At 35.5% G+C, this 13,220-nt stretch overlaps 1 protein-coding gene across 1 annotated transcript in view; it reads right to left on the bottom strand.

Annotated features, from left to right (window-relative positions):
• Rnf19a (ring finger protein 19A, RBR E3 ubiquitin protein ligase) overlaps window positions 1-10,601 on the bottom strand; it is a 27,429-nt gene extending 16,828 nt beyond the window's left edge. Inside the window, exons 1-2 of the mRNA XM_010619547.3 lie at window positions 9,835-10,601; window positions 1,700-1,908 (exon numbers count right to left, since the gene is read on the bottom strand). Of these exons, the coding sequence (XP_010617849.1) occupies window positions 1,700-1,908; window positions 9,835-10,508 (883 nt within the window). The 5' untranslated portion in view covers window positions 10,509-10,601. The remainder of the gene's footprint in view (window positions 1-1,699; window positions 1,909-9,834) is intronic.
• Between the last annotated feature and the right edge of the window lie 2,619 nt (window positions 10,602-13,220).

Genomic DNA, 13,220 nt, shown 5'->3' with positions numbered 1-13,220 from the left:
ACTCTGGGGATCGAACTTGGGTCCTTGTGCTTGCAAGGCAGGCCACCAAACCGCTGAGCTAAATCCCCGGCCCAAAATATCAATTTTTGAATGTCTGTTTAAAGAATATTAAGATGTTCTGAATTTTTATTTATTTATTTATTTTGGTACTGGGGATCGAACTCAGAAGCTTGAGCTTGTGAGGCAGGCGGTGGAACCACTGAGTGGGGATCGAACTTGGGTCCTTGTGCTTGCAAGGCAGGCCACCAAACCGCTGAGCTAAATCCCCGGCCCAAAATATCAATTTTTGAATGTCTGTTTAAAGAATATTAAGATGTTCTGAATTTTTATTTATTTATTTATTTTGGTACTGGGGATCGAACTCAGAAGCTTGAGCTTGTGAGGCAGGCGGTGGAACCACTGAGCTAAATCCCCTGCCCCCCACCTTTTATTTTGAGATGGGATCTCACTGTGTAGAGTTCAGGCTGGCCTTGAATTTACTATGTATCAGGCTGGCCTCCAACTCATGGCAATCTTCCTGCCTCTGCCTCCTCAGTGCTGGAATTTTTAAATTCTTAATATGTAGGATATACACATTGTTCATATAAGTTCCTGGCTAAAGAAACCTTTCAGTTCTTAATTCATTAAGTTATCCTTTTATTTGATCCGAGCAATGAATGAGATATCTAAAACAAAAAAAGTTATTTCTCAAAATAGTTAAATAAAAAGGATTCCAATAATACATAGTTTGATTGTTTATTTGTACTGGGTATTGGACTCATGGCCTTGTGCTTGCCAGGCAGGTGCTACACTGCTGAGCTACACCCCTGGCCCCATACAGTTTTAAATTTCAATTTTGTGTTATTTAAACAATTGAAAATAACTTAAAGGTAAGGGGATATATTAAAAAGTAATGTTTTATTAGAAATATTTGCTAGCTAAATGGAATATTACTCAGCCATAAAGAATGAGAAAATAGATTCATTCATTGGAAAATGGATACATATTGAAGATATACTCCTAAGTGAAATAAATAAGGCACACATGTGTAAATACCGAATAATTTCCCTGGTGTGAATAATCTGCAATAATACAGAAGATCCTAATAAGATTACTGACATTGAGAAATGGGAAGAAAGGAGCTAAAGGTGTAGGGAAGGTGGGACGAGTAGGGGAAGGGTAAAAAGGGAAAAGAAAAAATGTGAGATAATGAAAAGATGAAAATAAAGTGTTTGTAAATGGGGAGGGGAGGAGGGGGTGAAGGGAGGGCAGGGACAAGGGGAAAAAATGAGAACCAAGACTTGTTATGTAGAGGTACAAGATCCCAACAATGAATGTAACTGTACTGTATCCCTAAAACATACCAATAAACTCAATTAAAGCTGAAAAAAAATGAAAAGAAAAGAAAAGAAATATTTGCTAACTTTTACATAAGATGCTTTTATAAACAACTGTTATATAAATAATCATAACATTTCCTTTATTTTCTTTTTCTTTTAGATAATACAAATCTTTTCAATCTTACTACTTTCTCCAAAGGAAAGAATGAGTGTTTCTAGAACACTATGTAGAAATGTATTTAAAAAACATAAAATAACTTCTAAAAAGCATAGAGAACAGGTGATAACACTAACTGAACACTTTTTAAAAAATTAAAATAACTAAGTGTCCTGTACGTGTTAAATATCTTATCAGAAAAAAAAAAATCAGACATAAATACCTGCTGCTCCAGACTCCTGACTATAACTAATGGATGAAGACCGAATAGTTCTCAGACGTAAGCTCTGGGCTCTCTCCTGTCGAGCAGCATCACAGGTCTGGTTGGGGTGCCAAATCTGCTTACAGTGATAGCAGAACTCTGTTCCACAGCCTTCTCGCCCACAAGTTAGTTTTGGACAGCTGGCACATCCAAATGCTATCACAGCATAACTTCAAAGAATAAAAAATATGACTTAAAATGTGACAAGTTATTAAGTTTTAAAAAAGTCCCTAAAATGTTACTCTTGAAAAACACTTTCTACTTATGCATTAGCAGTTATAAACCCTGACACTATTTTACCAAAATATAAATGAGAGAAAAAACAGTTCACAAATGAAAACACAGTTTACACAACATTTTTAAAGCTCAATATGTATGTGTGTGATGGTGGTACCAGGTTACCAAGGCCTTCACACTTAGCCAGTGCCTTGGTTTGTGTTTTTTTTTGTTTTGTTTTTTGAGACAGGGTCTCACTAGTCAGTTGAGACCAACCTGGAACTCACTATTTAGCCCAGGCTGGTCTCAAACTCACAGTGATCCTCCTGCCTCAGCCTATGGAGTGCTGGGATTACAGGCGTGCGCCACCATGCCAGGCGGTTTTTAAATGTATGTATGTACATACGTATGTATGCATTAATTAATTAACTTGAGACAAGGTCTTGCTATGCAATTCAACCTGGCCTTGAACTTACTACATAGCCTAGGCTGGCCCTTAAACTCACCAGCAATCCTCCTGCCTCAGCCTTCTGAGGGCTGGGATTATAGCTGTGTACCACCACATCTGGCACCTTGTTTCTTTTGAGACAGGGTCTCATTAATTCGCTGAGTTACCAAGGCTGGTTTGAATTTTCAACCTTTCTACCTCAGACTCCCAGAACACTGGAATTACAGAAGTGGACTAATTGGCTGATTTTTTTTTTTTTTTTGTACTGGGGATTGAACCTGGGTCCTTGTGCTTGCGAGGCAGGCAGGAGAACCACTGAGCTAAATCCCCGGCCCTTAGCTGATTTTTTTTTTTAATGAAACAACTTATTAAACCAAAAATCTACATACCATACAACTTAGAAACTTAATAAATGTAAGATTCAAAAGACTTGAGAACATTGACAGAGTTAACTTTTAACTTTCAACATTTAATTTTTTGGGATGATATCAAGCTGCATTTTGCTTAATCCCAATTTTATAAAAAACATGTTAAATTAGTATTGCATATACACAGAAAATACTAGAAAGAAATACACCAAAAACTTTAACAATGGTTTCCTGGCATTGGGATTTAAAATTTTCTACTTTATATATTTCTGATTTCCAGTAATTATTTGTTATTTAAAAATCAGAAAAATTAGAAAACAATTATTAAAAAATGAGAACAAATCAGCTCTATCGCTCAGACAATGGAATACTGTGCTTTTTACAAGTCTTGTGATTTTAATTTATGCATAAATTCTCACATTGTTCTTTCTAAGCTGCCTGATAAAAAATGGTCTTTGGTGCCAATGTTCTTCCTACCAAAAAGCACAAAAATTAGAATTTCAAAATCTAATTTTAGGGCTGGGCACTGTGGTGTGTGCTTGTAATCCTAGCACTGTAGGAAGCTGAGGCAGGAGGATGGCCAGACTCAAGCTGAGCCTGGGTAACTTAGTGACTTAGCCAAGACCTTGTCTCAAAACAAAAAATTAATAAAGGGCTGAGGATGTAGGTCCAGGTGAAGGCCCTCTGTTCAATCCCTAGTAACACAAGCAAATGAAATGATAGTAGTTTAGATGCTTCTGCTTCAGATAAAAAAAGAGACTAAAAACAGTAGATTTGTGACTAACTCTAACACATATTCTAAAACTTTTTTCAGAGAAATGAAAACTTCTTTACAAGAATGTTCATTTTATTAATAGCAAAAAGAAAAACAAAAAGAAAAGAAAGAGTCCAGATATACTTCAAAGAGTAAATGGTTAAACTATGGTGCATACATATGCACACCATGGACTACTCAGCAAAAAAAAAAAAAAAAAAAAAAAAAAACAAACAATTATTGACACAGGTAACAACTTGGATGAATCTCTGGGAAATTATGCTGAGTGAAAAAGTACACCTCAAAAAGTTACAAAAGATAGGCTTCTGTTATAACTAAGTACTTATACAAACAAGTATAAGTAAAACTGGAGAAATTTTACTAGTATTAGTAGATTGTATACATCTATGCCAATACTCTTGTATAAGTGATAATTACATTGTGATATCGGGTACACAAATTTCTCTGTATTATTTCTTTTAACTACATGTTAACTTAGAATTATTTCAGTGAAATGTTCACTTAAAAAATTTCTAGGAGCTGGGCGTGGTGGTGCACACCTGTAATCCCAGCACTCAGGAGGCTGAGGCAGGAGGATCACTGGGAGTTCGAGACCAGTGAGGGCTACATAGTGAGTTCCAGGTCAGACTCAACTACATAGTGAGACCCTATCTCAAAAAACAAACAAACAAAAAAACCCCCAAAAAACAGAAAAACAAAAACCAAAACAAAAAAACCAAAACAAAACAAATTTCTAGGGTTTCTAGTTCTCTCTGAAGATAGCAACAAAAAATCTTACCTATGGTCAAGAGACATTTGTAAGTACCACAAATTTCTAATAGTTTGGAAGGTTAGAGGAGTTTTCAGGGCTCCTCTTTCACTGACAACAAAATTTAAGTAATAACTTTAACAGATTTTATCAAATATCAAGATAATTTATAAAATTATGCACGGTTTTAAGAGGCAGGAAATTCCTCGATTTTTGGAACTGGTGTTCCCTTAAGTACCTTACCTTTAAATTTAAGCTTTCTATCTTTAATTCCATTTTATTTCTGATAGATAAATCCTCTAATTACCACTTTGTATCACAGGTGTGTTTAAACAGTACTGAATCAAAAGCAATTTATTTATTTATTTATTTGTTTTTTGGTTTTTTGAGACAGGGTCTCACTATATAGTTGAGACTGACCTAGAACTCACTCACTATGTAGCCCAGGCTGGTCTTGAACTCTCAGATCCTCCTGCCTCAGCCTCCCAAGTGCTGGGATTATAGGCGTGTGCCACCACGCCTGGCCTTCAAAAACAATTTAAATCAACACAGGGTAATTTAACAAAACTTCATTTCCTTGAACCTTAAAACAGAATGCTTATTCACTATAGTCCCAGAAAAAAGACACTACACTTCATTTTCTATTAGTTATGATGTCAAAGAATCTATGACAAGAAAAGTCTTTATATAAAATAGCAACTTCAGTGAAAAAGAACTGGCATTTTCCTCTAAATCTTTAACTTACCTTTTTTGGAAGTAGGAGGGAGGAAAGAGAAGAACTGAGAGAATGCAGGGGACAGTATAAATGCAGGGGACAGTGCCAAACCAACTTTTTTTTTGAAGTCAGTAATAATTTACAAGGCCCCAAGAGTTAGGCCAGCTGGTTCAAATTCCATTTCTACCACTTACTACTTATGCAATTTTAATGTACATTATATAATGTCTCCACAAGTAAGTTTTCTCATACATAAAAAGGGATACACTGAACTTTAGCTTAGACTTAGGCCTAATCATCATCAGCTTTGGCCTTGGCTTTCAGAAGGCCACATAAACAAATAAGTATTTCAATAACCTTGCTAGTATCCTTATACAGTACTAGGGCTTCACTAATAACCATGTAACCATACAATTTACTATAATTTCCATATCAATAATATATGCCACTTGAATATTAATATCTGAGAACTCATTTAAAAATAAACACTGGTAGGCACTCTAGTCATAACTGAAATCTTTCATGTGGTGAAATTTTACTGAATTGAAATAAAATGCAGTAATCTTTAATGATGATTGGGAAAGCCAAATTTATTTATAAATTTAATTCAAATAATTAAAAAGGAAAATAAATTTACAGTTGAACACTCAAAAGTGCTGTAACTAGATAAATTTAGGAAGAATACAACTCTTTTGAGCAAATAAATATTTATAAAATATGATAGAAATTAGGTTATATATAATTCTAACCCTTGTGTAAGTTTGTTCAGTATATTACTATTCACATAACTAAATTAAAACTTAAGAACTGAACCACTAAAACTTAATTTCAATGATTTAAATGTGTCAAGAAAAACATTCTATTGGAGAATTCTTCATGTATTTACAAGAATTAAGAGCAGAATGTGAACTTTGCCCTTTCAAAATCTCATGACAAAATTAAGTTACAAACTCTAGTATAATATCAAGTATGAAAACATTAAAGGGTATAGCAAGAAAACTGAGGACCGAAAACATGTTCTTCTCAACAATCAAACTTCAAAACAACTTCTTAAATTTCTCTACCATGATTTTCTTACAGTCTAGAAACTTAAGCGTATTGAAAATGCCTTAGAGATGAACAAGAACATTACCCAAACTTTTATCCTGAAGTGTTTTTCTATAAATTACTATAAAACTTAATCTTACTTGTATATCTTATGAGCAAAAGTATTATTAAAATGATACTTATGTATAATTTTTAATATGCAGCATACTAAAATGAATACCTGTATGGAATTGTTAACATACACAGTATTTTAAAATACCTGAAGCAAATAATTGACAGTGTACAGAAATTACCATTCCTGTATCATGCCAAACACTTGATATTTGATTGCTAATTTTTAAAAATAAAAATTTGTATTTTTTTCTTATATCTCAGAAATTCATCATACTATGATGGTGATGTTTGACTTCGGCCTTGGAAGAATACCGATTTAACATCTGACCCCTTGGTCAAAGTGTGGATTGGATGCAGTAGCCCATACTCATATTCTCAGCTATTTGGGAAGCTGAGGCAGGAAGATTACTTGAGGCCAGAAGGGAGGCCAGCCTAGGTAGCACAGTGAGACTTGTCTCCAAAAAAAAAAAAAAGGGGTCTCCTGTTAAACTTTCCTGCTTAGCAGTGGAAGAGAGAACAGATCAGGAGATAGGAAGGCAATGAAGTAGGACAGTCTTTCCTGAAGCATCTTCCATTCACAGGATTGTGTGGGGTTGGTCCCACCTGCAGCTGGGGACTGAACTCAAGACCTTGAGCTTGCCAGGCAGGAATAAGTGCCACTGAGCTACATCTTGGCCCTTACAGGATTGTTAATAGATGATTCATACTAAGAAAGGATTCAATAAATGGTCAAGTTAGGGAACTCTAAGCAAAATGACTTTTTTGGTTTGACTTACTATAAAATTTCCTAAAGAAGTTTTAACATATTAATGTTCAGTTAGTATAACTGCAACACATAGTTAGTATATGAATTTATTTGACCATGACTTTTATTTCCTGGGAGAATTCCACAGTCATAGTATATTTTACAAATTATGGTACTGATGATACCGAGGAAGCAGGGATAGCAGCTAGGGTGGGATATTACACCTAGGGCAAAATTTATTATTGCTTATGAAGGTACAGGAGTAAAAATACCACACTTAACATAAAACCTTAAGAACGATATGACAGTCCCAATAGAGATTGTGATTTTAAAATGAAAGTAAAAAACAAAGATTATATGGGAGCCTACTCTGAGGCAAGAAAAGTTATTTCTCAAGGTGTATTAATATGTTTAAATAAAAATGACAGATATGGAAAATGGTCATACTGATAAATATCAAATGCAAAAGAAAAAAATTCATAATTTCAAATCTGCCACAGAACTGGGGGTGAGATTCAGCTGGATATAGTAGTGCATACCTGCAATCCTATCTACTCCAGAGGCTGAGAGAGAAGCCAGAAATTCAAGGCCAGTCTGGGCAACTTAGCAAGCCCCTGTCTAGAAATAAAAAATAAAGAGGTCTGAGGATTTAGCTCAGTGGTACAGCGCTTGCCTAGTATACTTGAGAGTCTGGACTCAATCGCAGAACAACAAAAAACTTTTACAGTGTGTTGTAAAGTGACATGGGTTAAACGCTGCACATACACATAATGCTCATGGCACTGTGCCTGTGTATTTCTATGAATGACTGCAAAATCCGTATTTGGACATTTACCTACATTCCCTATGTCTGATTTAAATAATAAATAAACTTTTAATTTAAAATATCTTTAAAATATTTAAATAAAATATCTGAATGATTAAAAAAAATTAAAATAGGGGAATGGGTGTAGCCTGATCAGAGAGAGCATGCCTAGCATGGGCAACGTCCCAGGTTTGATCCTTAGCACTGTAAAAGACAAAACAAAACACAATGCTTAGGAAATGGAGACAAGGAATAATAAATGAGAGCTACAAGAACCTTAATGTATCCTAAGAATTTAGCTAGCAATGACATTGAGAGCTACAAGAACCTTACTGTATCCTAAGAATTTAGCTAGCAATGACATTAAAGATAGATCTTTACCCTTATAACAATGGCATGCTTTTCCTCAAATCAAGTTCTGATACAAACTATAGGCTGTTTCAGGCCTATCATGCATGTTCTACTGGATTGCTAAGTGCTGACTATCCTTTCTGATGGGATTAATCAAACCAGCAAAAGAAAATACATCTCTATTTATTAACCAAAGTTTGTGCCCCTAGAATCACCATCTCAGTCTCTCTTGGCCACAGGTTCTGGAACTGAAGCCTCCTTCTTCTTTGTTCCATCACTTTTAGATTTTTTAAAAGCTATTACATGTTGAGAGGAAATTAGAGGAAACTCTCATACCCTGGGGCTCTATGAAAGACAGTTGGAAAACCATACCCTTTTACCCTTTTCTCCTTAGTTTTTGCTATGGGAGTATTTGTTTAATAACTCATACAAAGTTTCGTGTAACCTAAAGTTTACTATCAAACTTAAGATTAATTTCAGGAGAATGACTTGCATCAGTGAAAATACTGTGCAACAGTTCATAGGATTAGAGTGATACAATCCTAAGTTGTTTTTCTAACAGGACACGGTCTCTTCTTCAAGTTCTTAAAAGTTAATGTTCATTCTTCCTATTTTTCTTCTCACCTTTTTCTTTAGAATTTCATTCTTCATGGGTCTCCGAACCATTACACCTGGAGGCACCACTAACCTTGGGGCAGTTTATTGATAGTATCTTTTGCTGTAATACAAGTTCTTCACAGTATGGGACAGGATTAATTCAAATATGACACTGAAGAGTATGAGTCCCACACACAACTGAAGAATTCATAAAGTATTAAGTAATTAGGTAATTTTAATGCTTTATATCACATGAATATTTGGTGAATGGTTAAGTGCTAGTAATATCTGGAAAAACGAACTTGCACATGTTAGAAATATGATTTTTCTTATTTAAAGGTATTAAATATAAAAAGTATATAAGTTTATGAATATAGGCACATAGGTTAGACGCAATCTGAAAATTCACTACTCAACAAGCTTTTAAAAATGGGTTTGATTTAAATGAGTTCTGAAATTTGAATCTGATAAATTTTATATTCCAGTCTTGCCAGACACTGTACCTAAATAATCTAGAAATTCTAGATTTTCTCAAACCTCAGTGTACCAGTAAGTACGCTAAAGCTCAACTGTTGGTGGCTCTTACTATTCTTGAAGAGTATATAACTTTTTCCTTGGTTTGAACAACTGAACATAATAAAAATTTATGTCAACAGGGGCTACTGTTAACATAATAATCAAATACATACATGAAATTATTTTAAATGTTGTGGAAATGGTATTTGTAATTTAAAAACTTGAGGCGAAGTATTATATAACCCCTACAGGTAGCAAATCTTAAAACTAACAAAAGTTTACATGTATCAACATGAATGTATCGTTCTGTGGCAAAAAAAGTCATATATTGATGATCATAAATAAACCTCTCACCGCAAACTCAAGTATTTCATTTATTATTCAATAATAAAAATTCTCCAAGTGGATCAAGAAATTCAGTTTTGCACATGGCTAAAGCCTATTCTCTACTATTTTACTCATCTTTCAAAAATGCTCTTAAGTGAGTATGTAACATAGAGACAACGTAAAAGATTCTTGCCTTTAACACTTAATGTTGTGCCTAATATAATTTCATAAGAATGAATTATTTGATGTATTAAGACTGTTCTTTTGAGTAATAGCCAGCAAATTTTTTAAATCCCCACAGAAAGTCAAACAGTATTTTCTTACCCACAGTCTGGAGCTGGACACCACCTACAATCAGGATCTGCAACAAGCCACCGTCTAAGCATAAATTCTTCATATTTTTCCATCAAGACATCATCACTTAATATCAAGCGAATGTCATGGGGATTAAACCGTTCAGTACATTCTGGGCAACTGATATTAACTCTACTTTCAGAGATTTCTATCCTTAGGTATTGTCGTAAGCAATCCACACAAGATCTATGATGACAAGTCATTATATCGGGAAATCTGTCTTTAGAGTGCCGCAAAAGGCACAGAGGGCACTCTATAAAGTCTCCGATTTGTTTGCTGATAGAAGTCAATCCATTGTCAGAAGAGGTATTTGTAGAGAAAATGGAGTTCTTATCAGTACACATTTCAGAATGTATACTTTCAATACTTGCAATTCCATCCACCCCGCCATTTAGCTCCCTTGATTTACGTTTGTTATCCTTTTTCCTCCGAAACAGAGAGCCTATTGAAATTCTTCTTTTTTTGGGTGCTTTTTTAACAGAAGGCAAGCTTACAGATGAAGCAGAAGAGTGAAGATCTCGATCTGAACCCATTTGCCGATGTAAACTCATGTCTAAAATGCTCATGAGAATTGAGTCAGGGTCAGTGTTTATACACAGCCCTTCATCATATTTAAAAATAAATCCTATTTCTTGTTCTTGCATTCAGATTAAGTCATGATGTACGAAGAGCCTACTTGGTTCCTTCAGAGAATTCTTGAAAAAGTTTGATTTATAGAAGATGTTATCACAGATGTCCTAAAAAAACAAAAACCAAGATCATTAAATTGTATTTTTCATCTGCATATTTTTTTTTTTCCTTTTTGCAATACAGGGATCGAACTCAGGACCTTGCGCTTGTGAGGCAGGCATGGTGCCACTGAGCTAAATCCCTAGCCCCACCTGCGTGTTTTTATAACTTACAAATTCTTTATGAAATTTCAAACACATATATTCTCTTTTTTTTTGAGACAGGGTCTCACTGTGTAGTTGAGACTGACCTGGAACTCAATATGTAGCCCAGGCTGGTCTCAAACTTGCAGCGATCCTCCTGCCTCAGACACCCAAGTGCTGGGATTACAGCCGTGTACCACCACATCCAGCTTCAAAAACATATATCCTTTAACTTCAGTTTTAAAATAAGGCCAACTTATTACTTTATAGAAGAATATAAAATTAATGCCGAACTAGCAATGAGAATATTGTTTAATCTTAAGATTTGAGCTAACCTGATGATTATAAAATTTTAGGTAAAATTTCTGATCATTATCACTTTAACTTCAGCAATACCTCACAGCCTTTAGTTTTTGGTTGCTTTTAATCGACAATAAAAGATACATGGAGATCCACCACGGGAAGGAGAACCACGCCTGCTCTCGACCCAGCAGCCATCGCTCAAGCGCTGGGAGGGTAGGCCGGCCCCAATCCACCGCAGGAAGGAGAACCACACCTGCTCCCGACTGTCATCAAGGGTATTTTTCTGAGTTCCCAACTTTGAACATCTTTAAAGAAAGGGCGTGGGAAACCTGTAATAGAACGTTGCAGAGTTCAACCATTCAGAAGGTTGGGAACTCAATCTGGGCCTTGCAGCCCGAGGTGAGTCAGCATCATGGGGTTCAGCAATCAGCTAACTGAATCAGGGGTCTTCCATCCTCTCTCTGTCTGAGCCATTAAATGGTAAATACACTATATTGAAAAGTTTGTTCACTGCAGACATGCTCTGGACTGCTTCTTGATTTCAATTTAATTCAAATGATTTAAGAGTGATAGACTAGTGACTACCACAGGTGGTCAGTGTCCAAGTTGTGCTTGATCTTAATGTGTTGCTGATTGTATCAGTTGGGCTAAAGCATTGCCATTGATTTGATGAGCTGTTTTCTCTGATGTTATGAAGATGAGAATGTCTGTGGGTCGTTAGAGACACAGAAGCTAGGGTGCAACTATATCAGGAAGATTTGGGTGATAATCCAGAGATTAAACCAAGGACAGTCCAACAACAAAAATTAAAATGAGAAAACACTTAAGCAAGACACAAGGACAGACTTCCAGTTCACCAATGGCAAACAGTAGGGCAAATGAGGATGAAAAGGCCGATAGTGAACCACCAGGATACCCTGAACTCAAAGCACAGGAAGTAACAAAACAGATCAATCAGGCTCTAGAAAAATTCAAAACAGAAATAATTTCCCAGATAACCATAGAGATAGGGAGCAAAATGGAAGTCGTGATTCGAGACTCTAGAGCAGAAACTGACAGAAAAATAGATGAGCTCAGGACCATGATAGAAGCCATGAAGGCCCAGCATAAGAAAGAAATGGAAAAAATAAACGCCCAACATAGGAAAGAAATGGAATCCATAAAACAGATTCAAACAGATATCCAGGAGATTAAACACTCTATTGAAAGTGTACGCAACAGAATAAAAGAATGCGAAGATAGGCTCTCAGATATAGAAGATAAGATTGCAGTCAGTGACCATGAAAAGAGAGGTCTCTTAAAAACAGTAAGAGATCATGAGAAATCGATCCAACAACTCCTAGATGATGCAAAGAAGAATAACATAAGACTGATAGGAATACATGAAGTAGCAGGAGAAAATACAAATGACTTAAAAAAGCTGTTTGCAGAATTAATGACAGAAAACTTCCCAAACAGAGGGGAAGAATTTGACATTCAGATAACTGAGGCATATAGGACCCCAACTAGCTACAATCAAAAAAAATCTACACCTAGACATATAATAATCAAGATCCCAGAAACCCAACAGAAGAACAAAATACTACAAGCAGTAAGAGAAAAGAAACAAATCACATACAAAGGAAAGCCCATCAGAATCACAGCAGACTTTTCAACACAAACCCTTGGGGCAAGGAGAGCCTGGAATGAGATATTTCAAGTACTAAAAGAGAACAACCTCCAACCTAGACTGATGTATCCAGCAAAACTCTCTTTCAAAATGGATGGGGAAATAAGACACTTCCACGACAAAGAACACCTGAGAAACTACATGAATACCAAACCAGCACTACAAGCAATTCTAAACAAGATCCTAGAAAAAGACAATGAAGGCAACAACACCATGAGGCCCAACAGAGCAAATCAAATAGGCAAGGCAAGAAATTAAAAGGAGAAGGTGAAAAAGTAAAAAGAGTCAACAAAAGGCCAATAACATGTCAATAATAAGTCAGTACATATCAGTTATAACCAGCAATGTCAATGGCCTCAACTCACCAATCAAGAGAAATAGACTGGCAAAATGGAATAAGAAGCAAAATCCAATAATATGTTGTATACAAGAAACACACCTAGTGCAAAAAGAAGCCCAGAGACTGAAAGTGAAAAGATAGAAAACAATTCTCCATGTGACAGGATCCCAGG

This window comes from Fukomys damarensis, unplaced genomic scaffold (genome assembly GCF_012274545.1).
Source record: "Fukomys damarensis isolate Sample0158 unplaced genomic scaffold, DMR_v1.0_HiC HiC_scaffold_5, whole genome shotgun sequence".
Classification (NCBI taxonomy): Eukaryota; Metazoa; Chordata; class Mammalia; order Rodentia; family Bathyergidae; genus Fukomys; species Fukomys damarensis.
This window is presented reverse-complemented; position numbering and strand designations above follow the sequence as displayed.